The 26045-nt window shown below is 44.2% G+C and overlaps 1 protein-coding gene across 1 annotated transcript in view; it reads right to left on the minus strand.

Moving 5' to 3' along the window:
• ABCB6 (ATP binding cassette subfamily B member 6 (Langereis blood group)) overlaps positions 1 to 26045 on the minus strand; it is a 1916984-nt gene that overhangs the window by 304879 nt on the left and 1586060 nt on the right. The window contains exon 18 of the mRNA XM_044075230.1: positions 19871 to 19965. Within this exon, the coding sequence (XP_043931165.1) occupies positions 19871 to 19965 (95 nt within the window). The remainder of the gene's footprint in view (positions 1 to 19870; positions 19966 to 26045) is intronic.

Genomic DNA, 26045 nt, shown 5'->3' on the forward strand with positions numbered 1-26045 from the left:
AAAAGGTTATCCTTTGGGATGGCACAAGTCTTGATTTTTGGATGTTGACTGTGTATCCCAAGGCCTGTAGTAGCTGGATGGCATAGTCCAAGTCCTTTAATAATTTTGTCTCGCTGTCCGCTTGTATCAGGCAGTCGTCCAGATATGGGTAGATCTGAATCCCCTGAAGTCTGCAGTGTGCAATTACTGATGCCAGGCATTTCGTGAATACTCTGAGCGCAGTAGATAAGCCAAAGGGCAATGCTGAGAATTGATAATGCTCTGATCCTGCAAGAAATCTGAGGTGTCTTCTGCAACTTTGTCGAATGGGGACATGCAGGTATGCTTCCTTGAGATCTAGAATCACCAGCCAAGACTCCTTGTCCAGCATGGGAAGAAGCTGCTGTAGGGTCAGCATCTTGAATTTCGGCACAATGAGGTAAGTGTTCAGTGCGGACAGATTGAGAATAGGCCTCCATTGATTTTCTTTCCTTGGAACAAGGAATAGCCTTGAATAAAAACCTTGGCCTTGTTCTGAGAGAGGAACCTTCTCTATGGCTTTCATTTGTAGTAATTTGGTGATTTGCTTCAAAGCCTCCGCTCTCTGATTTGGTGGCAGGTCTGGCATTCCTCTTCTTTTTGGCAATGTGTGGAAATGGAACCTGTATCCTTTGTCTATTATTTGCAATGTCCATGAGTCCCTTGTAATGTAATGCCAATTTTCTGAAAATAAAGAAAGCTTTCCGCCCAATGGTGCTTCTAATTGAGCCCTGGTTGGCGGAGTCAAAAATAAGTCATTGTGTTTGTCCTGGTGTAGCAGTTGTTGTTGCTGTTCCTGCACTACCTCTCTGGTTGGGTGGCTGCCACTGACGGCCTCTGTAGTGGCCTCTAGCTTGCCCCCTACCTCTGGTACGCCTGTCCCTGCCTCTCTGTGATCTGTCTGAGTCTGGAAAGGACCAATTCTTAGTAGGCCAATTTCTGCTGAATCTCTGTGGTTGTACCTGCAGAAAGTCCTTGACTGTTTGCACAGATTTTGCCTTTTCTTCAAACTTCTTTAAGACCTCCTGGGCCATGGAACCAAATAATTTTTGTTTTTCCATTGGAGCATCCAGTAGCTTAGCTTTAACATGGTCCGGTAGAGATTGTTCCTTCAACCAGGCATGCCTTCGTATAACTGCCCCTGTCATTGCTGACCTACATGAAGCTTCCAGTGCATCATAGCCACATTGCAGAAAATGGTTGCTAACCTGCTGTGAGTTATGTACCAGATCCTGAAGAGATTTACGGTCAAGGGGCTCAGAGGAGGAAAGTTTCTTATACAATTCATCTAACAAATTTTCCCCATCGCTCTAAAGCTCTAGATTCCCTTTCAGAAGGTAAAGGATTTTTAGCAGTGGCAGCTGCAACCCCTTTAGGGCCCTGTGAGATGGTTTCTGGATCTGCAGTGTGGGCCTTGTACAGGTGAAAATGAGAATCCGGGACCCTGTAGTACCGATCAGGTTTGGCAGGAGCCGGAGGGAGAGAATCAGGGGCTGTACTAGCATCAGAGTACACATCATCAATAACATTCAAAACAGGAGGTATAGCCAAAGGCCTATGCTGAGGTAAATGTAAAAAGGTCCTTAATCTTTTTCTGGAATCAGAAAATTCCTGGCCCTGCCATTGGAAATGCTCTCTCATAGAATGCAGTGTCTCACCAAAAGAAAACTCTTCAGGAGGGGAAGCCGAAGGAATAGATTCTTCAGCATCAGAATCCTCGTAGGCCGAATAAGCCTCCTGCTGGTGCTCTGACAACATAGATTCATCCGTAGACTCATCTGAAGAGTGGGGGTCAGAGGGCTCAACCCTGGGCCTTTTGTCTGGAGGTGGAAGAGAGCCCCTGTCCGGGTGAGGTTGAGAACCTCTAATTAAGGAGATAAGGTCCTCTGCTAGGCTGAGAATTTGAGTGCTGGTAGAAGGCCTCTGAGAGGTAGACTTGGGAGGCAAAGCTTTGGCAAGTTTGGCAGCTTTAGCCCTAGAGAAGGCCTTAATGGACATGTATGCAGGGGGTCTGGCTGCCCCATGAGCAGGGGTGGACTTGTCTAAAGGAATGGTGTCGGACATGTCCTGGACACAGGTTTCGTAGGTAGTTCAATAACCGACTTGGCCGGAGCCGCCGAGGTAGTCGGTTGTAAGTTTTCGGTAAAAGGAAGCACAGAGGACTCTGTTTCAGCCGAAACCAAGACACTCGCGGTAGGCCTGACCGAGGTTTCATCCGAAACCGCGGGCCGCGAGGGTCGGTCCTTGTCTTTCCGTTTTTTAACTACATGTGAAGTCGGAGTCTCTGACGGCATTATATATGCAAAGTTAGCCCCAAAATATTCCTCTGCAAACTCTGACCGACGCCTAAGCGTTCGTTGGTTGAAGGAAGCACAGGCAGAGCAGGCTGAGACATCGTGGTCTGGGCCTAAGCAAGGGAGACAGTAAGAGTGGAAATCCTTATGAGGTATTTGTTTCCCACAAGTTAAACAATTATTTACTTTATCTGACATCGGCTGAGGCAAGAAAGAGTCCCCAACGGGGTACTTAGCTTTTTCGAAGTCTTCGGTAGCTGAATCAAAGGAGCTGGCCGACCAGCACTTGCGAACTGCTTCTGCTTCGGGCACCGCGTGGCAAGAAAGACTGGGGAAGATGGCGTCGGCTGATGCTTTTATACCCCAGACGCTCTGACGTCGGGGAAAGTGCGACATCAGCTGAGGCCAGACCCAGACTTTGGAATCCGGCCGACCGAAGGGCTGCCTGAGGCAGGACAACCCATATGTTATGACTGCAGATGCATCCTTGAAGGACATCTCTCTGAGGAGGTTTCAATACCATCAAAGCATTAAACAAGCCGTGAGTGAAGGACTGCCATTCACTTTATGGATCCTTAGGAGCAGGAATAATATGTTTAGTCTTTTGTTTTTAATTCAATGAGATATCCGCCTTATAAAATTTGGAAAGTCCTGACCCAGGATGGCATTCAGTAATGGTAGTTGCAACTTCTTCTTTGACTAATATTTGAGGAACACCCCTAGGCCCCTTGGAGATAATCAGTTGTGGATCACCCTGAATGTCCACAATGGACGTCTGCAATACTTCCTTGGACGTACTTATAGTCAAGATCCCTGCTGCCTCCCTCATGGCAGAGGAATCCAGAGATAAAGACTCCCTCATGGCAGAGGAATCCAGAGACAAAAACAGGCAAACTTTCAGGTATTCACTCACCTTGACAGAGGTGTTCTGCGGAGGATGAACAGCAGAAGATTCCAGCCTAGGCTTCTTGGCCTTCTTCACTAACAGCTGACCCTTGGAACAAGTACTACCCTCCATCGTGTCCGTCACAAGAAGCTTAAGACACTGGTTTTCAAGATAAGGCACCAAAGAAGAGAGTCTACTATGAAGGGCTTTGGGTACAAACGTTTAACACATGGAACAGGACTTATGGTCGTGCAAAGCACCAAGGCAAAACAGACACTGTTCATGGTGGCCTTTATGTGGAACCTGTCTCTCACACTGGCATTTACTCTTCTTGGATGGCATGAAATCCCACAAGCAGCAACACCATGGATTGATCATCTGTCTGAATGCCCATTCCATTGCTGGTTCACCAAGCTGTTGCAGATAAATGCCCCACTGGGGTTAATTTTTTCTTCTCTTTCTTTTATTGTTGCTTGTGGGATTTGATGTAGGGTAAAAACAGCTGCTTTAAAACAGAATAAAAGCATTACTTCACTGTCCTTGAAAGTGATATTTTCCAACACATGAAATTATATTACAAAGAAAACAAGGAAAACATTTCTAAGAAATGTGACTAGGTATTCCAATATGTAGCCGTTCTATTGCCTCTGAACCTAGTAGTCCAGCCTAACTACAGTTTATAACTGACACCCAGATTTACTGACACAAAAAGCTTACAAGGAAATGTCAGACAGTTTGGGATATAACGCTGCATTGATAATCTCCAACCATATGTTGGCATGGCCAATAGTGTGTAATGCAGAATGTAGATCTTAACCCGAATTTATCTTTATATTGTTCCCATGAAAAGTTAAAAAAAAAAAGTCAAATATTTGCCCAGGTGCGGTATGAGGGATACATTCCTTAATAAACACAGACAACAAGAGTTCAAAGAGTGAAAGAGTGGCTCGAATGCCTGCAGGAGCCTGCAGTGGAGGACTGGAGTGATCAGCCACAGCTGGCCTGCCATCCAGAGGGAAGGGTGGTGAAACTGGCTTGCCAGTTGGATGATACCTAGTAACAGCATTGGGTGTTCTCTTGGAGAGTCAGTCTAATCAGCATGATCCAGTTAAGAAACATGCCTGGATCTGTGCATGTTAAAGAGAGCACTATATTCAAACAGTGGAAAGATAACCGCTTTGGATCCTGACGATATTCCCTTGTAAATTAACTGAGCCAGACAGAAAGAATTCACAACTGTGGCTGAAGCACTATGACTGAATGAGACAGAGTTGTCCACAAAAGTACCCCGGGCCTCACATGACCACGCTGGCCTGTAGAGGAGTGCCACTTACAGCACATGAGGTGGAAACATTTTTTTTCACTAAATGCTACTATGCCACACATTATTTACTCATTCATTTATTTAACATTTGTTAGCCAGGTATGTGTAAGGGTCCGGGAACCCTTTTCAGCCACGACCAAGACCAATCAGGCCAATACAAACTACATTATTACTACAGACTGCACTTGGCCTGGAATCATTTTCAGTATACCAAGGAATGTGGATATCCCACCTATGTTGAAGCTGTTTAGTATCAATGCATGAGTGTATAACTACGCCCGGCCTGCAATCAACAAACCATTCACCAAAACTTCTTGGATAATGACCTGGATGCCCACAAAATAAATGCCAAACATGAGAGGGCCCAGTACTGATCTCTGTATTACATCAATCACAACTTTATGCTCAGACAGGGCACCAGCAACATTCACAGCCGGGTCTCTGTTGGATAGCCAATTTGCAATCCAGCAGACAATACAGATGTTTCCACTAAGCTTGTCTAGTTTTTCAGTAATACCAGAAATGGGAAGAGTTCCTATCATGTAGTCAAACTTTTACAAGTTTGAACCTCATGTGGTCGAGACCATAAGTTCGAATTTGTAAAAGTTTGAGCGCTTGAATGGAAATCTCCATAAGCGGAGGTTTCCATTTTGTTCAATGGGGTGTAATCTCGGAGTTGGCATATTTAAGTAGCGAGGGGTGGGGTGGGGCTTGCCCCCCTGCTTAAAAAGTGTATTTTGTTTTCTGTTTTTTTTTTTTTTTAATCCATAGTCGAAGTTTTGTAACTTCGAACATAATGGTTCAAACATTACGTGTTCGAAGTTAAACAACTTCGACTATGTGATATAGACCCAAATGGGAACAGGGTCAAAAACCCTGGACAGATCGCAATAAGCAGTGCGGACAGAGTGACCACTGTCCGCAGTCACCATAGCCCCTCACAAAGAAGTCCACTAGGTTCAGAAGACAAGGTCTACCTTTAACAAAACCAAACTACCTGGGATATAGATCAGTTAACTTGCCCTCATCTGGAGAAATTAGTTCTTCTATGGTATGATCCATGAATTTGCATGCAAGGTTGATGAGACCAATGGGCCTATTTACCAGGGTCTGTAGAATTGATGCCCTTGTGTAGTGGAGACACAGTGGCGGCTTTCCAGGCATCAGGTACAAACTCTATGGACAAGTCTATGGCTGAGCCATCCAAGCAGAAGCTCACAGTGCATTCCTGACACTAATGAAAATGCAGCCCAGTGTGTAGTCACTAATATACTGGCCACATCCCCAAGAACAAAATATGCAATACCACCATGAATGGGCTCAGTTTCCAGAGATAACTGAAGAAATATTTGTTATTTCTTTCAACATCTAGATCACCCTTAAGCTCATACTCAGCTTTACACTTTCTAAGTTCCTTGTTGGCATGTTTCAGTGTGATCTTGGGGGGGGGGGTGGATTAGCTGTTCTTATAGCTTTCATTATTTTCCTTCTTTTGCTATACAGTTTATTAATATGGAGTTCCACCATAGTAGGCTATTCTTCAATTTACCCTTATATTCAGGGTGGGTGCATACTGCCTTTTCCGTGCAGCTGTTTAGGTGCTGGCAGAAGTCACAGGTGACTATAGCAATCCTCTTAGTTGGCTCTGTTTGCAGTGAATTGTTAGGAATTTTGTGCAAGTCTACAAGCTGTAGTAGGTTTTCCTTTAAAAAGTCTCTAAAGACAGTCATGTTTGGTGGCTTGGTGGTATCTTTAGGCCTAACAGAGAAGATGACAGATTTGTGGTCAGATTTAAACAGAGATGAGGATATTTAGGGAGGGGTATATGAAGGGACTAGGTTGTTAGTACCAGGTCAAGATATTAGAGCCTTTAGTGGGGATGTTTACAATTTGTTCACAGTGCAGTGGTATTAGAAATGCTGAGCATATCCATTTTTAGATGTAAAAGCATGCCAGTCATTCATTTGGTAATTGAAGTCCCCTGGCATGAAGCTGTTTGGTTCGTTATTTAACCTCTCAATAGTGTGAAGGTAATATCCATGAAATTTGTGGGACACACTGATGGGAATCTGCAGAGATGTAGAAATAGTTGGATCTGCCATGGGTGATTTGGACCTCCATGTTAGGGATGTTTGTAATTTAATATGAGATGTTGGCATTTCCAATAAACAGATACCCCTTCCAACAGAAAAACACACATACAATTACTTAAGGGCCTGAAGGTTTAATAGACACTAAACCCTGATTTATGGACAGAGAGAGACAGAGAGTGCTGTCATTGCACTGAAACAATATCTCAGTAATGAATGGGCTTGAGTTACAGGGGGGGCCTCAAGTTCTGGCACCTTTCTATTTAGACACCTAGCAGTGAGTAGTGCCAACATGATGTCTGAATTTCAGTTCGAGTTTGCTATGAAAGAATGTCTAGTACGCAGTTTCTGCATACAGCCACTAATAGGGTAGAAAAGCTTAAGCCAGTACGCAGAACCCCTGGTATGACAAGTTTAAGTCATCCCTGGGAAATCAGGAAGTCTTGCTCTATATCCCAGGCTGGCAGACACTGGATTCTCTTAAAATGACAAACTACTTAGCCAACTGTTAAAGCCAATTACCTTGTCTTGGTATTTAGGCATCATTCTTAGTGAAGGCAAGATACTACTCAAGACCAGTGTCTTTCCTGCCTCTAACACATGCACAGTATACTCTTTCATGTCTCTCTGCATGTCCCACTGGGTAGAACACCTCAAGTCATTCATGTCCACATGGGTCACCCTTAGGCTATAGTCATATCTGACAGGTTTAAGATACCTTAGGACCCTTGCAACATCACAGAACCTGGCACTGGACAAGCAGCTTACAGCTACCCTGTGCCTCTCCAGTCTGGTAAGTGTGGAATCTGTATACCTAATTACAAATTTACCTGTGACTAAAACATTCCCTGGTTCTGCAAGCAGACTTAGCGCGTCTTATGGAATTAGGCCTGCTTTCATGCAACTCTTAGGTGAGCTATGTGGAAATGCAGTATGTGACAATGTTAAAACTAATTAAATTAACAGCGTGTCAAAACAATTAATCATTAGCTTTTTACTAAATTGTTAAATTAACAGTTTACCAATTACATAACTTATACCAATTACTTGCTAATCCAGCATAATTAGAGCTGAAACCCAAGTGACTCCTGTCCGGCCATTAACATTAATGCCATAAACATGGCTCTGCATGTTTAGCCTTCCATGTTTGGAAGAAATCTTTAAAACTATGTATTTTTCTAAAGGTTGCAAAATTAACTTTTCTTTTTACATAGAAAAGTGTTCACATCCATAAAGATGCATGTAAACACTTTTTTTCTGTGAAAAGAAAAAAGAAGTTATGTCTTACCATAACATTCCATCTGTGTTCTTTGTCTTTTTTCATTCATCACTGATGGGTTCGGTTCCAAGCCCTCGGAACCTAGTCGCCCTTTTTATCAAGTTTGAGCCAGCCAAAAAAAACTCTCGAGCTACGTCTCTATCTTGAATGCCCCGTTACCTCAGATCGAGTTTGCTAGAGAAAAAGAAGTATCAGACTCAGCACAGCTCCTCGTGGGTTCTGCAGAGTTCTACAAGCAGCAGAGAGCGAAAGAGAGACTTTAAAAGATAAGTATATTTTTTCCTGCCTTCCTACCTGCGACTGTATATTCTCACCAAAAAGTGAGTTTTCTAACTATCTGAGATCTGTAAAGCATTGTTTTCTGCATTTTTGTGTTTGCACTTCTAAAGTTGTTTTTTGCCTTGTTTAATTGTTATAGGCTACACACTCAAGTGCACTAGACGATTTAAAGCATTTACAGTGTTCTTCTGCCTAGTTTCTGTTGTTTTGTGAAAAAAAGAAAAAAAAAATATCCTTGTTTCCCGCCTTTTCTGAACTAGACTAGTCCAGTTTTCAGATCTTGCTGAATTCTCGGCTGTGTTATAGATCCTGTGTTGCCCATATCCTTACTTGGATAGGAGGAAGCTTCTCTGTTCACCAGTGAGATTGGGGAGCTTTGAGCAGCCTATTGGTCCCTAGGGGAGTGGTCTCAGCCCAGTAACTAGTAGCTTATTGGCTGTTTTGGGCCATTTCCTATCTCTTTCAAACTCCCTGCCTTAAAACTCACTTTAGCACGGTTTTGCGTGATTTTGCGCATTGCGTGGCATCACGCAATGTCATTTAAGCTGTTTTAAACTATTCCCAGCTCCACAAAGTCTGCTCTTCAATTTTTCCCTTAGAACTAGTCAAACTCACAAAATAAGCACTCAGCCTTCATTCTACAGCCCAGCACTTAATCAAATTTCTCAGTAAGCACTAAGTCTAGCACTACACCTCTTATATTATCCAGAAGTACAAGGCTCCCTATTCGTGCATTCCGGACAATCAATAAATCAGTTCTTTAAACCATCCAGGCATGTCCAAAGTGCAGTTTCAGGTACACTCTCCAGTCCAGCTGATGAATCTGGGAATCTTGTAGCAATGTTACAATTGCCTTATGTACACAAGACAACCCTCTCCTCCTTCCAACAAATATATGTGAGAGATGCAACTATACAGGCAAACTGGAGGCCGGGCTCTCTCAACCCAAGACTGGCACAGTCAGTCAGGAGGAGAAGGAAACCACTCGCACCACACAACCACTCTCACATAGACAAATCACTCCAGCAAACAAGACACAAACTCACAAAAACATACTCAAAGGCTATAAATAAAAATCTGCCAAAGCAACAGAGACCTCCAAAGCAGACATCCAAGCATCCGCTACCCCACAACAACTTTCACGTATCATATACCTCACAAAGTCAGTGTGCCAAGCAGTTGCAATCGCCAAGGCTAAATAACACACCTAATACACTAGTAATTGGAGACTCTATTGTCAGGTACACGGACGTCCCACTCACCAGACTGAACAAGGAGAAGGTTACTGTAAGCTGCCTGTCAGGTGCCAGGATCCGCCACATAACACAAGCACTCAGGTCACTCCACAGCAGGTACAAATATGACTCTGTCATTGTCCATGTTGGTGTGAATGACCTGAGATGTACCTCCCTGGACTACATGAAGAGAGACGTATAGGAGCTCTCTGATCATGTAGCCCATGCTGGTATGACCCTGACCCTGAGTAGCATCTTGTCCTCACCAAGAATTATGCCACAGTATAAAGACAAAATGATCAATTTCAACAATTGGCTAAGCTACTGGTGTCATTCAAAGGGGATCCAGTGTCTGTCAGCCTGGGATGACATGCTCGACAAGCCACGATGCTTCGCCAGGAACGGCTTGCACCTGTCACCCTTAGGCTTTTGAATACTGGCTAAGGCTCTTGCCACCCCCATAGTGCCCTTTTTAGGCAAGGCTGAAAAGACAAACCCACCTCCATAGACAATACCAGACACAAAAAACTAAGGGTAATTCTACTCAATGCCAGAAGTCTAAACCTCAAGATGCACGCACTCGAGGCACTCCTCAGTATGGAGAAAATCGATATCTGTGCAGTAACAGAAACCTGGTTCAAGGCTCCAGAGAGCACCCCAGCACTACCAGGATTCAACTCATACCATTATTTTTGGCCCCAGAACTCGGACCAAAATTCTAAAGCAGGGGGAGTAACCATTTTCATCAAGGATACCCACACCTCCAGGTTAGTGGCACTGCACGAGGCAGCGGAGACCATCCATGTGCAGCTAACAGTACGTAAAGCTGCTTTTCAGTTTGTATCCTGCTACAGATCACCCTCCTTGTCTCAGGACCCCCACTTTGCATTCCTGAGAACATTGGAGAATATGAAGGTCTCACCAAACACCATGATATTGGGGGATTTCAACTACCCAAACATTGACTGGGAAAACTACTCATCCCAACTCTTTTGCCCAATGGTTCCTGAAGTTTATAAACTCAAATGCCATAGAACAACTGGTCACCACTCCCACAAGAGGGGACAACATATTGGACTTGGACATCACCAACATTGGGGCTAAATGTTCCACACCAGAGGTAAACCCCTCGTTGGTAAGATCAGACCATAAACTAATCACAATGGACATCTACATCCAGACCCCACCCCCAGCCAAGGAAACCACTGTGAAAAATTTCTCAAAAGCAAACTTCACACTTCTCAAAACCGAGGTGGAAAGTTTCATAGCCCCCGGGCAAATGGAAAATGCTACCCAAACAGCAGAATCCTTTACAAACGCACTCTATGAGCACCTACTAGAATGCATGGATCGTGCCATCCCAAGTAAAACCAAGACTCACAAAAACAGGAGACCAGTCTAGTGGACCCCGGCCATAAATAAGCTATACAACAGGAGGAGGAAACTATTACATAAGGCAAAATCCCAAAAAGGGAAGGCATCCCTGATCAGTACTAGCAAGAAACTTCGATCCCTCATAAAATCATCAAAGGCTAGCTTTGAAAGAAAAATCGCCAAAGACTCTAAAGATAATCACAAGGCGTTCTTTAGCTACGTCAAGAATCTGGGTGGCAACTCTCAGATATGCTCTGAGCTGGTGCAAAATGGCACAAAATACATTGAACCCACTGACATTGCCAACATCCTGGCGTACAGGTTCAGTGCAAACTTTACCCCCCCCTTCCCCCCCAAAAGGGCCAGTGTCTATCCCAGAAGGATGCAGTCCCCCAGACATCACAGACAGACAGGTGAAAGCAGCCCTCTCCAAAGTAAAAAACACAGCATCAATGGGATCGGATGGTATCCCGGGCTGCATCATACACGAGCTCCAAAATGAACTAAACCCTCACATAAATTCACTGTTCCAACTCAGCCTTACCACAGGTTGTGCGCCAAAAGAATGTCGTACAGCAATAGTGATCCCGCTCCACAAAGGTGGCAACACAACAGATCCCGGGAACTATCTGCAAGGCTATGGAGCGCATCATCATGGATCTCATAAACAAAGACATTGGGAACCTCCAAACACTGGACCCTACCCAATTTGGCTTTGGTAAAGGCAGATCTTGCCTCTTAAACCTAGTTGACTTCTTCGAAACAGTTACCAAAGCCATAGATGAGGGAAAGGTAGTCCACACAGCCTACCTGGACCTCACAAAGGCCTTCGACACAGTACCCCACTCTGGCATCATAAATAAACTTACCAGCTTAAATATTAACCCATATGTCACAAGATGGGTTGCAAACTGGCTCAGGGATAGAACTCACATGGCGAGAGTCGCGGGTGCCATGTCCGACTCTAAACCGGTTACAAGTGGTGTCCCACAGGGCTCAGTCCTGGGACCCCTCTTGTCCAGTATATACTTCTCTGAGGTACAGGCAAACATGGGAGGACTGTGGCTTACCAAGTTCGCAGATGATTGCAAACTGGGAGGCATAATTGACTCTTCGGCTGACACAAGCATCCCCCAGAAGGGCCTTATGGAGACAAATACCTGATGTCAGAACCATGGACTCAAGCTAAATGCCAAAAAGTGCATAGTCATCCCCTTTGGGAAAAACAAAGCACCCACAAACTACCACACAGGAGGTAATCCACTAAATACGGAAGTAGTAATTAGGGATCTGGGGACCCAAGTAGATAGTAACCTCTCCTTCGACAATCACATAGCCAAAGTGGTTAGAAAAACCTTCTATATAGCTTACCTAATCACAAAAGGGTTCACATCTAGATTAAGAGAGGTCACTGTACCCCTCTACTCATCGCTCATCAGACCCACAGAGTACAATGCCCCATTTGGGATGTACCTTACCAGACACCTGCAACAGCTGGAGAGACCTCAAAAATACCTCACCAAGAGGGTCGTGGGCCTCAAACAGATGCCCTATGCAGCTCGACTAAAGAAACTCCAGCTCTACTCAGTTGCTTACTGCCTTCTCAGAGGCGATCTCTGCCTGACGTTCAAGGCAATGTCTAACCCGGAATTGTTGGACATGCTCCACCTCAAGAAAACCAAATCCATTAGAGCTACATGCTCCAGGGATTTAAACCTTAGCACAACAATAAACAGGACATGCTGGAGGGATAGATTCATATCCCAAAGGCTTCCCTCACTCTGGAATAGAATCCCAGCCCATGTTAGGCAGAGCCCCTCGATGACCCTCTTCAAGAGGAATTTTGACGAGTGGATGGGAAATCGTAAATTTACTCCTGGGATCACTTCTATGGCCCTGCTGAACAGAAGCCCAGGAATCTAGTCTAAAAGGGAGGCGAAAGCCAACAAATTCTGGCTAGGATTATAAATGCCCTAGGGCAGATAGCCTAGTACCTACCTATGAACCTATAAAGCCGAGGCCACTTCTGCGCAAATGCCCTGGGGGAACACTTAGACCCAACACACCCCCCAGGAGCCTTTGGAGGGGGAAGGAGGGTGGGAAGTGATTAATGAAAGAAGATGAACAACACAGAACTTCTTTACCTGATGTTGTTCATCTTCATTCCATTCATCACTGAAGGGACAGAATCCTAAGCTACCTTGAGGTCCATGGGCGGCCCTTATGGAAAAACATTCCTGAGTATCATTGAACCAAAGACAGCTCTCCCTCTGGAGACCAAGTCCAATTTGTAATGATTGATAAAGGTACAAGTCTTACACCAAGTAGCTAATGCGTAGATGTCATCCATGGAAGCCCTGGAATGGAAAGCTACAGATGTTGCCAAAGATCTAGTGGAGTGAGCTTTAATTTTTGGCATAGGTTCATTACTGAGGAAATAGAAGAAAACGTATGCAGTCCATTAGTCATTTTGATAATGTAACCTTGGAAAGAGCCTCTCCCATTTTGAGTCCAGAAAAGGAGATGAAAAGCTGTTCCGATTTACGGATAGGTTTGGTCGTGTCTAGGTAAAATCTCAGTTGTCTATGTACATCTAAAGAGTGAAGGCAGTACTCTCCTCTATTGGCAAAATTCGGAAAGAATACTGGTAAATCAATGGTCTGGTTTATGGAGAATTCAGAAACTACTTTGGGAAGGAAGGATGTATTCGTATGAAGTCATACTCTGTCTTTATGAAATACCAGATAAGGCCTCTTGATACACAATGCCTGCAGCTCCGAGACCCTTCTGGCAGACGTGATGGCTACCAAGAACAAGGATTTCCAAGACAAAAACTTTAGGTCACACTTCGCCGCAGGTTCATAAGGTTTTTGAGTCAAAGACTGAAGGACTAGAGTGAGGTTCCATGGGCTGTCTGACAGGAGGCCTGATATGAGAGGTCCCCTTGAGGAAGGCTTTGCATAGGTGTAAAGAGATAAGAGGGGTGCCATCTATACCACCGTGGAAATTGAAAACTGCCACTAGATGTAGTCGTACAGTAGAGGCAGATGTTCCATTATCAAAAAACTTAGCCAAGTATTGAAGCATTGCAGTTACTGGAGCCAAATACTGGTCTAGCATGTTATCCTTGTACCAGATGGAGAACCTTTTCCATTTATCCTGATACAGTCTTCTGGTGGATGGTTTATAAGAGGTCAGAATGATGTCTTGAACAGGTGAGGAGAGATTAGCTTGCCTGGCGACTAGTGCAAGTGGAGAAACCAAGCTGTCAGCTTGAGACTGGACAGATTTGGGTGACTCAACCCTTGGGGTGAGTAATCAGATCTGGTAGAGGGTCCAGAATCCACGGTGGGTATACTAGGTGAGGCCGAAGGAAGGGGAAACAAACTTGTCAAGGCCAAAAGGGGGCTATGAGGATCACCTTGCATCTCAACCCAAAAGCTTTCTTTAGAAATTGTGGAATCAGGGGGATGGGAGGATAAGCATAAAGAAGTCCCGTGGGGCAATCGTGGATTAGAGAGTCCCTCGGTGACTCCCCCTCTGGGGGAAGTAGGGCAAAATAGTTGCTGCACTTGTTCGATGGGGAGGCAAAAAGATCACAGCAAGGCTGGCCCCAGTGGCTGAAGATTTCTGTCCCCCCCTCGGGGTTGAGAGACCACGCGTGAGGCATGAGGATGCATCTGTTCAGTTTGTCTGCAATCACATTGGAGCTCCCCGGGATATGCATTGCTATCAGAAAGTGGTTGGAAGCTACCGCCCATTACCAAATTCTCATAGCTTCTCGACATAGGTGGTAGGATTTGGTTCCTCCTTGCTTGCTAATATACCAGACCACTGACATATTGTCTGACTGAATTGCAATTGTCCCAGAAGGGACAGCCAAATGAAAGGCCTGCAATGCTAACAGCACAGCTCTCAGAACACTGATATGCAGGTAGGCCTCTGAGGTGGACCATGTGCTTTGGACAATCTTACCCTGGAAATGGCCCAACCACCCAATCAAGGAAGCATCAGTGGTCACAATGGCTGTGGGCGGAGGGGATTGAAATGAGTGACTCCAAAGTTCTACGTCTGGCCTTATCTACCAAAGGAGGTCTTGTTTGCAGGAGTTGGGTATACGAATCTGGTAACCGAGGGGGTGATAGTTTGGGAACCACTGAGAAAGAAGGAGCCATTGCAGGATCCACATATGTAGCTTTGCTAGATGCACTATTGGAATTGAAGCTGCCATAGAGCCTAGGGCCTGAAGAACTTCCCTTGCTGAGACTTTTGTTTGAGAGAGTATCACTTGGAGCTGAAGCCTCAATCAGTGGAGTCTGTGAACTGGGAGTGATACTAGACAGGACTGAGTACTGAACACTGCTCCAATGAACTCTATTTGTTGTGCAAGAGTAAGAATTGATTTCTCCCAATGTATCATTATTCCCAACAATTTTGCCAGAGACAGAGAGTATAATGCAGTGCTGTTACCAGAACATGCTTGGTGGGGGCGGTGAGGAGCCAGTCGTCCAGATATGGAAACACCCGGAATCCTTTTAGTCTCAAGTGAGCTGTGACCATGCCATGCATTTTGTGAACACTCTGGGGGCTGTAGAAAGAAGAAACAGCAGGGCATGAAATTGGTAATGTCTGGCCCTTAGCCAGAAGTGAAGCAGACTCCAGGAGCATTTGTCCATCTTGATGTGGTAATATGCATCCCGGAGATCTACTGAGCCATCCAATCGCCTTCTCTTAAAAAGAGAAGAATGGACTGAACCGTGGCAATCTGGAATTTGATTTGGGTGACAGACTTGTTTAAGCTGCTGAGATCCAAAATCGGTCTCCAGTCCCCTGCCTTTTCTGGCACCAAAAAGAATCTCGAGTAAAATCCAGATCCATGCTGCTCTGGTGGGACTCGTTGGATGACTCTTTTTTTGAGACTGTTTTATAATCTCTGAAGTTGCTTCTTTCCCTTTGACTGGGTGGAATGTCGGGAAGGTCTGGTTGACAAGAAAGGGGAATGGTGTAACCTCAGGTTATGATGCTCTGCACCCAATGCTCGGTGGTTATAGATTGCCAGGCTGCTTGGAAGAGAGAGAAACGACCCCCAACTGCTTCCAAAGGTAAACAATTGGGCTGCTCCTCAGGAGCAATGGTAAGGTTGTCTAGAAAAAGAATCCCTGGTTACGAGGACCCCCTCTGCCTCTATAGAGGTGTCTTCCGGAATTGTTACCCCCTCTACCCCTGGGGGTATCATCTCCACGTGTGGCACGGAAAGGACCCTGAGATCTTCTGTGCCACATTTTTCCACTCCTCTGATTCCCTGAGAAGGTACGTTGAGGTTTGGAAAACTGTAGATCTACAGCAGACAGGGTCTTTCCATCTTGCTCGCACCTGGCTAGCATGTCCTTTACTTTGGAACCAAAAAGGGACAATGCTTCAATGGGAGCATTCAGAAAGGAAGACTTGAAGGGATCCGTGAGGTCACAAATGCGCATCCAGGCAGGACGCCTCATGAGAATGCCCAAACCTGCTGCTCTAGCCGCCCGTTCGGTCGCATGTGACATCAAACTCATGGACGAGTTGGATATGGATTCCAGGGTTGCGAGCTGTGAGGCCACTTTGCCTCAGACCTTGTCAGACAACTGTCCTGCGAGCGTCCCAGAGATTTTGGAGATCAAGTCCCTCTGGAGCCTCGTGAAATGTGCCAAATAATTCAGGGACCGTATAGCAAAAGTCCCCTTTGCAGAAGCATGCTTCCCAAGTCTGTCCACCACCCAGAACTCCCTGATGGGTGGGTGGACAATGGGACTTTCCTCAGCCAAGTCCTTTTTCATGGCTGTTGCCACCACCATAGCATCGACTGGTAACCTCTTTGGACCAATGGGGGTTCTCCTCGGGAGGGGAAAGAATTTTGTCTGGTCTCTGAGGGATTGCCTCAATGGAATCGGGGTTCTTCCAAGTGTGCTGCACGATGAGCTGGACAAGCTCGTCGACAGGCAAGGTCACCCACAAGGTAGAAGGCTGGGCGCGGAAAGCCTGCAGGAACACGGACTCCTCAAACGAAGGGTTGGAGGGCTTTCAGTCACCTCTCTGCTTTAACATTTCCAGGATGTCTCCGAAGGAGACATCATCAGAAGGTGACAGCAGGGACCCTTCACCATCACTCATAGTCTGTTGTCTTCAGTTAAAGACTCCTCGGGTGAGTCCATGTGCTTCCTCTTGCATGTCCTATTTCTAGGTTGGTCCTCAGTAGGAGTCTCTGAGGAGGACTCGGAAGAGCAGGTACCCTGAACAAGGGTGTCCCTGTGGCTTCTCTGCTCAGTGTCCCGGGGGGTGGTCTGTGACAGCTGCAGCTCGGGGGGGGGGACTGGGGTTCCAACATCAAAGGAGTTCTACCAGAAGCAAGAGCCCTCTCCATCATGTGGAAGGCAGGTCCGCCCGAAGAAGGATGGGAGCCTGGAATCGAGAAAGACAGCTTAGGGACAGGGGTCACACCCTGCTCCGACGAAGCCGCCCCCACGGGTGGAGCCTCAAGCAGGATCAGTGCGGACGGGGCTATCGGCACCAAGGATGGAAACAAGGAGAAAGACGGCTCTGCGCCCCGAGCTGAAGCGCCCATCCCTCAATCCCCAGATTAAGGAAGGACCGGTTCACTGGGAACCGAAGACCATAGGGGCAAACTCGGAGCCTGAGTGAGATGCACTGTAGGCGACGAGTGAAGGGTTCCAAGATGGATGTCGGAGCAGAAGGTTTCGGAACTGAGAAGGTCAAAGGAGGAGTGTAAAACAGAGTCTGTGGATAAGTCAACCCAAGTCCTGCAGGTGGATGGGCCTTAGAAAGTGTGGGGATCCTCCTGGCTAACAACAGCTGGTCCACAAGATGCACTACGTCGTGTTCTGACAGGCTCCTGGTGGATATCTAGTGGATATTTGGACCAATGGGGGTTCTCCTCGGGAGGGGAAAGAATTTTGTCTGGTCTCTGAGGGAATGCCTCAATGGAATCGGGGGTCTTCCAAGTGTGCTGCACGACGAGCTGGACAAGCTCGTTGACAGGCAGAGTCACCCACAAGGTAGAAGGCTGGGCGTGGAAAGCCTGCAGGAACACGGACTCCTCAGATGAAGGGTTGGAGGGCTTTCAGTCACCTCTCTGCTTTAACATTTCCAGGATGTCTCCGAAGGAGACATCATCAGGAGGTGACACCGCAGGGATCCTTCACCATCATCATAGTCCGTGTCTTCAGTTAAGGACTCCTCGGGTGAGTCCATGTGCTTCCTCTTGCACGTCCTCTTTCGAGGGGAGAAACGGATCTTCGGAAGGGGAGTATTGGGTCCATGGTGCAAGGTCTGCCGGCACCAAAGTCTCTAGTTTCGAGACTGGAAGTAAAGGGGTCAAATCCAGTGAAGTTGGTACAGTACTCAGTGCCAAAGTGGCACTAGGAGCCAAAAACAGTCTGTTCCAAAATGGAAACTAACAAAGTAGTCAAAGGTGTGCCCTGAGTCGAAGTGGCCACATGTACCAAAGTCAAAATAGGCATACTAAAGGTCTATGAGCGGTGCTGGAAGCAGGACCAGTGCTGAAACTGGTGCTAGGATCGAAGGTTCCGAGATGCTCAGAGCCGAGGAAGACAGAGCCATAAAGACAACTTTGGGACCTTTGATTTCCTAGGCTTGCCCTGATCATCCTATGGCGAAGAGGATACCGAGTGGGATCTCTTTTTGTCTTTAGTAGGAGGGGTTGAGACTTCCATCGCAGAAATAGCCTCTGAGAAGGAAGACTTGAGTAACCCTTTCCAGAATTAGTTTATTTTTGCACTCATTAAGAGTGTGTTGGCTGAAACTCTGACAAATGTCACATGAAGGCTGCACCGAAAGGTGGGGCACTCCTAAACAGTATACACAGTCATCGTGAGAATCACTATTAGGTAACTTGCCATTACATGAAGCACAATGCTTAAAACCTGAAGTACCCTTCTTATATGACATCTTGATAGGACACCACAGGCCAACCATATAATCCAACTAGAACAAAGTCAAACATCGTTCAAAAGAGTCACAAATATAGTAATACAGTGAAATGTAAAGAGAAAAAGAAAATCTTACTAAAGAATAAAAAGGATAAACAGGAAAGACAATACTAGCTATGGTATTGAAGAAATACCACACGGGTAAGGGAGGAAAAGCTGTACCAACAATGGTACTTGAAAGATTAGCAATGGTAACAACAGGTAGAGAGGAAAAAAAACAAGGTTAGACAGAAGACAAAACACTAGAAATACAATTCGCTCAATAAAATATTAAGATATCAAAAAATGTTTCACACAAATATCAAATAAAGTTCCACTTAGCTGAGAGCTCAGCTGAAACGCGGCTTTACAGCTATGCGGCAAACGAGATCTGAGGTAACAAGGAGAAGGGCATTCTGGGTAGAGACTTAGCTCGAGAGTTTTTTTGGCTGGCGTGAGCTTGGTAAAAAGGCCGACTCGGTTCCGAGGGCTCGGAATGGAACCCATCAGTGATGAATGGAAAGAAGATCAACAACATCAGATAGTTTGTTTTGCGCCTTTAGACATGATCTGTAACACTGTTTTTTACTGCCCAATGACAAGGATCACATATTAAACTTAAACATATAACTGCATTGCTGAGCTCATCCCTTATAGTTCCAAAATGACACAGGTTGCCATGATGATACATTTCCCCATGAGATATATAGACAAGTTGCTGCATATTCATAAATTACAATGATACAAGTTGCAAGCCTATTGCCATCTACAAGAAAGTTTTGTCAAACTCCACAGCAGAACACAATCTTTTTGAAACCTGAAGTCATCATCAAAGCCATTTTTTTTTCTCATTCATTAATACAAAGCTGCTACACTTGCTCAACTAACCTAGAAAGGATACACTGAAGTGGATGTATTAAAATCAAACACAGCCTTTCTCCTATAAAGGCAGCTCATGTAAAACATTTATAATGACACAGCCTACTCCTTAGACCACCAGCTTGTAACTCAGAATGGGAATGTGCAACACAGATACATACAAAGACAGACACAAATTGTATTCAGGAAACATTGAGGGCTGTATGGTGTTGAACTGTTCAGCCTACCTGTGTGCTACGACAATTGTAGTTCGGTTAGCACAGATCTTGGCAAGGGAAGCCTGTATGTTCCTTTCTGTCAGAGTGTCTAAAGCTGATGTTGCCTGCAAAATTAAAAATACACATCAGTCTGAAAATGACCAATTAACTCCCCACTGAAAGTGGAGGGGGAAAAAAAACAAAGTAGTCCAAAAGTTATTCATCCAACCAGCCACCAAATGCTGTTGACTTGCACACAATTATACTTACTAATCACTGTTAAAACAGAAAAACTTGCAATTAAAATTAATGACTCAGCAGAAACTTAATTAGCTCACCTATGTGAAAACATGGCTAAACTCCTACATCATTTTGAAGTCTGAAACATAAAACATCAACGATAGTTCAGGCTTGAGCTAGCAGCACTTACCTGAACTAGATAAGACAGTTTTAACTGTATATAGACAATACCTACCTGCAAATGAAAATTCTATGCAGACCACAGATTAAGACTTTATTGGGTGTCAAGATCATATTCAGCACATTACTGACTGGCACTTTATTAAAAAAAAAAAAAAAAAAAACTTTACTGAATTACCACTTATGATACAGGCAAACAAACTTGTATAAAAGTAATCAAATCATATTAACAAGTTCAGATTTACAAACATTATATGGTCACAAATATTATTACATAGCCTACAATCTCAGCAACATTACATAAATTATACAATTCCTGCATTCTCTTAGACCTCATTCCTCCTCCAAAACATTTTTCTGCATGTGTTCCCACAATTTCCATTTTTTTCTATGCAATTTACTAATATCCTTTTCTAAATATCCCACCTCCTGTTCTTTTATCTCGTTACAATATTCACTACTTGAGGCATAACTGGTTTAGATTTTGAGTTCAATTTTTTAGTAACTGCTTTTTTGCAGCAACCAGAATTAAACTTAATAAGGCCTTACTATGTTTAGGCAATTCAGATCCTGTATCCCAGCTCAATTTCCTTAGCTACACTCATTTGCACACCCAGTATTCCTGACAGAGTATGCTGTATGGAATTGTTCAAGTCTGCCAACTCATTACACTCCCAAACATATGTTCCCAATTACCTCACTCTTCCCCATCACACCTCCAACATTTGCCATCTACCTGAGGAAAAATTCTTTGGAGTTTGCATGGGTTATAAAAGTAAATGCCAGGTTATTTCAGTTTTAATTTAATTGTATATTTTTTTCCATCATCATACAAGTTTTCTTTTCTTGTTCTTTTTTCCACTTTATTCAAAATGATGTGCAATAACAATACTAATTAATAAAAATATTTTTGTAGATAGTTTTTAGGGTTCTTGTGCACAGACAGGAAGAAGTCTAGAAGGACGAAAGTGATCTTTGTTAACAATAGGTTATGAAAATACAATATGATTTTTACAATGGATTTTTACATGCAAAGTGTACGTGTATATATTTATATATATTTTTTGATTGTTAAATGGTCTAAGGTTTATATATTTCCAGCCATGTAGTATATTGTCTTAGATAAAATCAAAGACTTAATAATCTGGTTAAATAAGAGGTACCACATCATTATTAATTTTATTTAAGTACATAAGGGTTATATTACTATGACAGCTACAAAGTAGGGAAGGACCAGCTCAAATGTCACACTGATGGAGAAAGGGATGTGAATTTAACATGCATACCAACAACACTGTTTTATAGCACAATAAACCACTTGTTTCAATCTTTGATGTCAGACAAAAGTGCTCTTCGCAGCACCCGCAAACTGCCCAGTAATGACTCCTCCTGCAATTCGTACAGGATTACATGTATTGGTAACGTATCTAAATATGATTGTAGTTTTTTTTTTTATAAGACCCGTTGCTCCTACTACTACTGGAGCTGTCTAGGTATCTTTCTTCCACATTGCTCATTTCTGCCTGCAGATACTGATATTTTATGACTTTGTGTCTCTCTGTATGCAAAACACTGTAATCAATGGGTGTGGCGATTTCAATGATCAATGCTACTTTTGTCTTCTTTTCAGGGGCCACTATATATCTGTCTTTTGAACTGTTGGTAATGGATTATCCCATGTGATGTAAACTTCATTTTCTATGATGCTTTGTGGCTCATGTTTCCAGTGTTTTTCAGCCACTTCAATACCATAATGTTTGCACAATCCCCAGTGCAGCATTCTTGCCACATTATTATGCCTTTTAGTATACAGTCCTTCTGCAATCAGTATGTCACAACCAACAAAAAGGTGTGCGACTGTTTCTACTTCGTTTTTTTAAAAAAAGAAGTTATGTACTCACCATAACGTTCCATGTTTGTTGTCCAGTATCTCACCTTCAGTCTTGCTGGTTGGGTTCGGAGCCGAAACTCGACTCTGACCCGGCTGTATACCAAAGCTCAAGAGCTTCTACTGGCTCGAGGTGAAGTCCTATCCCATGGTGCTTAGCGGCTGTTCCCCAGATCTCGTTTGAGGGAGAAACGTTCCTATCATACATTCAATATACAAAAGGATAATATATGAAACATACCGTCATAAAGTTAACAAGAAAATGCAAGAAGGGAATCAGACTATCTGCCAATTTTGAGAAATTTCCTTTAGATCCTCCAGCAGGGGGATGGCTAGGTGGGATGCACAACTGAAGGCGAGATACTGGGCAACAAACACGGAACGTTATGGTGAGTACATAACTTCTTTATGTTATGTTGTCCCATCTCGCCTTCATTCTTGCTGGCTGGGACAGAGTCCGCAGCACCTTTTTCTTGGGTGGCTCAAGGGAATAAATTCTTCAGGACAGTGGAACCAAAGGATGCCCTGTTCTGAGAGGTCACATCTACTTTGTAATGAGTAATAAAGGTATGAGGGTTAACCCATGTAGCGGCAGCACAAACTGAATCCAATGGAAGTCTGGACTGAGAGGCAATAGAGACAGACACCGCTCTAGATGAATGCCCTTTAAGTTTTCCTGGTGGTTCTTTATTGTGGGAATCAAGACACAGGTGATGGTCTCAGTAAGCAATTTGGACAAGGCAACTTTTGAGACTGCCAATCATTTATTTTCTGAATAGGAGCCAAACATTTGGTCTGACTTTCTGAATTCTTTGGTCCTATGCAAGTAAAAACGCAACTGTCTATGCACATCCAGTTGGAGTTTATACTCTGCCTTGTTGCCATAGTTAAGAAAAAACACTGGAAATTCTATATTTTGGTTAAAATTTGCTTGAGAACAAACTTTCAGTGAGGAGGAAGGATTTGTTCTGAGGGAGACTATATTTGTGAAAGATCAAATAGGGTGGACGGATAGACAAGGCTTGCAACTCTGATACTCTCCTGGCTGAAGTAATTGCTGTCAGGAAGAGTGTATTCCAAGATAAAAATTTTAATGAACAAGAGGATGCTGGTTTGAAAGGAGGCAGGATCAAACATGGTAATACTAGATTGAGATCCCTAGGAGGAGGAGGTTCTCTGACGGGTGGTCTTAACAGAAAAGTACCCTTGAGGAAAGCTTTGCATAGTCTATGGGACATTACACTAGCTCCAAAGTCTCCCACATGATAATTAAAAATAGTAGCTAATTGAACTCAAATAGTGGCTGCCACTGCTCCTTGATTAAACATTTCTGTCAGAAATTCCAGAATAGGAGGTATAAATACTGTAAAAGGATCTATGCATTTTTTTGTTTGCCCAACAAGAGAACCTCTTCCATTGCAAGGAGACTAGAATGTGATGAACTGCAGGGGATAATTCCGGAAGCCTGGCTAAGATCAGAAGTGGAGAAGCCAAGCTGTCAGCTTGAGGCTGTGGAGGGCAGGGTGAAGCGTTCCTGACTGATGCATTAGAAGATCCGGCACTGGGTCCAGGATCCATGGGTCCTCCTGAAGGTGGGGCCAAAGAAAGGGGAACCAAATCTGATGAGGCCAATATGGCACAATGAGAATTAGCCTGCAACTCAATGACTTTGCATTCTGGATAACCCTTTGTAATCAAGGGAAAAGGGAGAAAGGCATAAAGAAGTCCCAGGGGCCAATCGTGAACAAGTGCATCCCTCGGTGACTCTCCCATAGGGGAAATTAGGGCAAAGTAGTTCCTGCATTTGGTATTGAAGGGAGTGGCAAAAAGGTAGCAGCAAGGCTGGCCCCATTTGCGAAAAATTTGATTCGCAACTTCCTGATTAAGGGACCACTTGTGAGGCATGAGAATCGCTCTGCTTAGCCTGTCTGCTATAACGTTGGACTGCCCTGGGATGTGTGTTGCTGTCAGAAAGCATTGAGAAGATATAGCCCATTGCCAAACTCTCTGGGCCTCTTGACACGGGGTTTAGGATCTGGTTTCCCCCTTTTTGTTGATGTACCATACCACCGACATATTGTCTGTCTGAACTGTAATAGTCCACGTGGGAAGAGAGTTTTGAAATGCTAGCAACGCCAGAAGCATCGCCCTCATCTCTAGGACACTGATGTGTAAATGGTACTCGTAATCTTTCCAAATCCCTTGGACTGTCTGTCCCAGATAATGCCCCCCCCCCCCATCTGGGACACATCCAGGATTACTGTAGGAACAGGTTGGGGAAGTACAAACGGTCTGTCCATTGTCACCTGAGTGGACTGGACCCACCAAAGTAGGTCCCTCTTGCAGCAGTGTGTTAGGAGGATCTCATGAAATATGGGTAAACTCCTGTATGGACCACTGAGCAGAGAGTAACCACTGCAATATTCGCATGTGAAGTCATGCCAGGGGAAGTAGTGTTATTGTCACACTGCCATAGAACCTAGTATTTTGAGGGCAAATTTTGCCTGTACTTTTTTCTTGTTGAGTAACGTAAGCACTTGACTGCGTAATGTTTGGATCCTTTCTTGAGAAAGTTTTGCCAATGTGCCGTTTGTATTTAAATCTGCACCAATGAAGGTAATAAGCTGTGATGGCAATAAGGCAGATTTTTCTGCATTTATAGTAATGCCTAGTTTTGAGAAGAGATGGATGGTATAGTCTCTTTCTTTGATTAGTAGCTGCTTGGTGGTGGCAGTTAGGAGCCAGTCGTCTAAGTATGAAAATACCTGGAATCCCTGACGTCTCAGATGATTACTGCCATGCATTTGGTACACACCCTGGGGGCTGTGGTGAGTCCAAAGGGCAAAGCTCTGAACTGGTAATGACTGGCTCCCAGCCGGAAGCGCAGAAATCTTCTTGTGTGCCTGTCCAACTTTATGTGGCAGCACACATTTTATTTTATTTATTCTACATTTGTTGACCGGGATAGTCCAACTGGATTAAATGTCCATTTTCAGTGGAGGCTCGGGGAGAAAAGCTCCAAGGTAAACAGATAAGTAATAACAAAGAAGGCATATTAGCAAGGTAGACAGATAAGTAATAACAAAGAAGGCATATTAGCAAGGTAGACAGATAAGTAATAACAAAGAAGGCATATTACAGATGAGATATTTACAAATGACATAAGCAGACATGAAATAGACAATATTACAAGTTTGAGTTACCCCTGGTAACAGTCAGGGGAAAAAAACAGTAATTTGATTAATAGATTATATACATTCATGGTGAGCCAAAGACATGCTGCAGGTGGATTCTGCCATTCAATGTGCGGACAGGTGATCCGCTGTGCGACCTAACGGGGGATAATAAAGCCGAAGAAGAAGATACATTCATGGTGAGAGTTAGCCAGGCTTGTTACAGTGGCAAAGCCGGTTTAGTGCCAGATGTTGTTTGAGTTTAGCTTTGAACTGGGATAGGGAGGAGAGCAAAGTAATGTTAGCTGGAAAAAGGTTCTAACAAGCACATCCAATTGTTTTTCTAGAAACGGGTGCATAAACTGCAGTGTTACCATCCAGAACTTTGACTTTTTCACAGACTTGTTTAGTCTGCTGAGATCCAGTATGGGTTTCCAGTCCCCTGTCTTTTTTGGAACTAAAAAGAACCTTGAGTAAATTTCACATCTTAGTTGGTCTGCGGGGACTTCTTGGATGACTCTCTTTTTCTAGCAACGTTTGAATTTCTAGTGTTGCTTGATCCCTATGACTGGGTGAAATGTCTGGGATAAACTTTGATGGATGGGATGGACAGTGAAAGGGAAGTAACCCCTGAATATAATGGACTGTTCCCATTTGTCTTGAGTCAAATTTAGCCATGCTTCTGGGTACAGCGATAGTCTCCCCCCAAGTGTCTTCAGAGGTG

This window comes from Protopterus annectens, chromosome 6.part0, assembly GCF_019279795.1.
Source record: "Protopterus annectens isolate FY-2018-M chromosome 6.part0, PAN1.0, whole genome shotgun sequence".
Taxonomy (NCBI): domain Eukaryota; kingdom Metazoa; phylum Chordata; order Ceratodontiformes; family Protopteridae; genus Protopterus; species Protopterus annectens.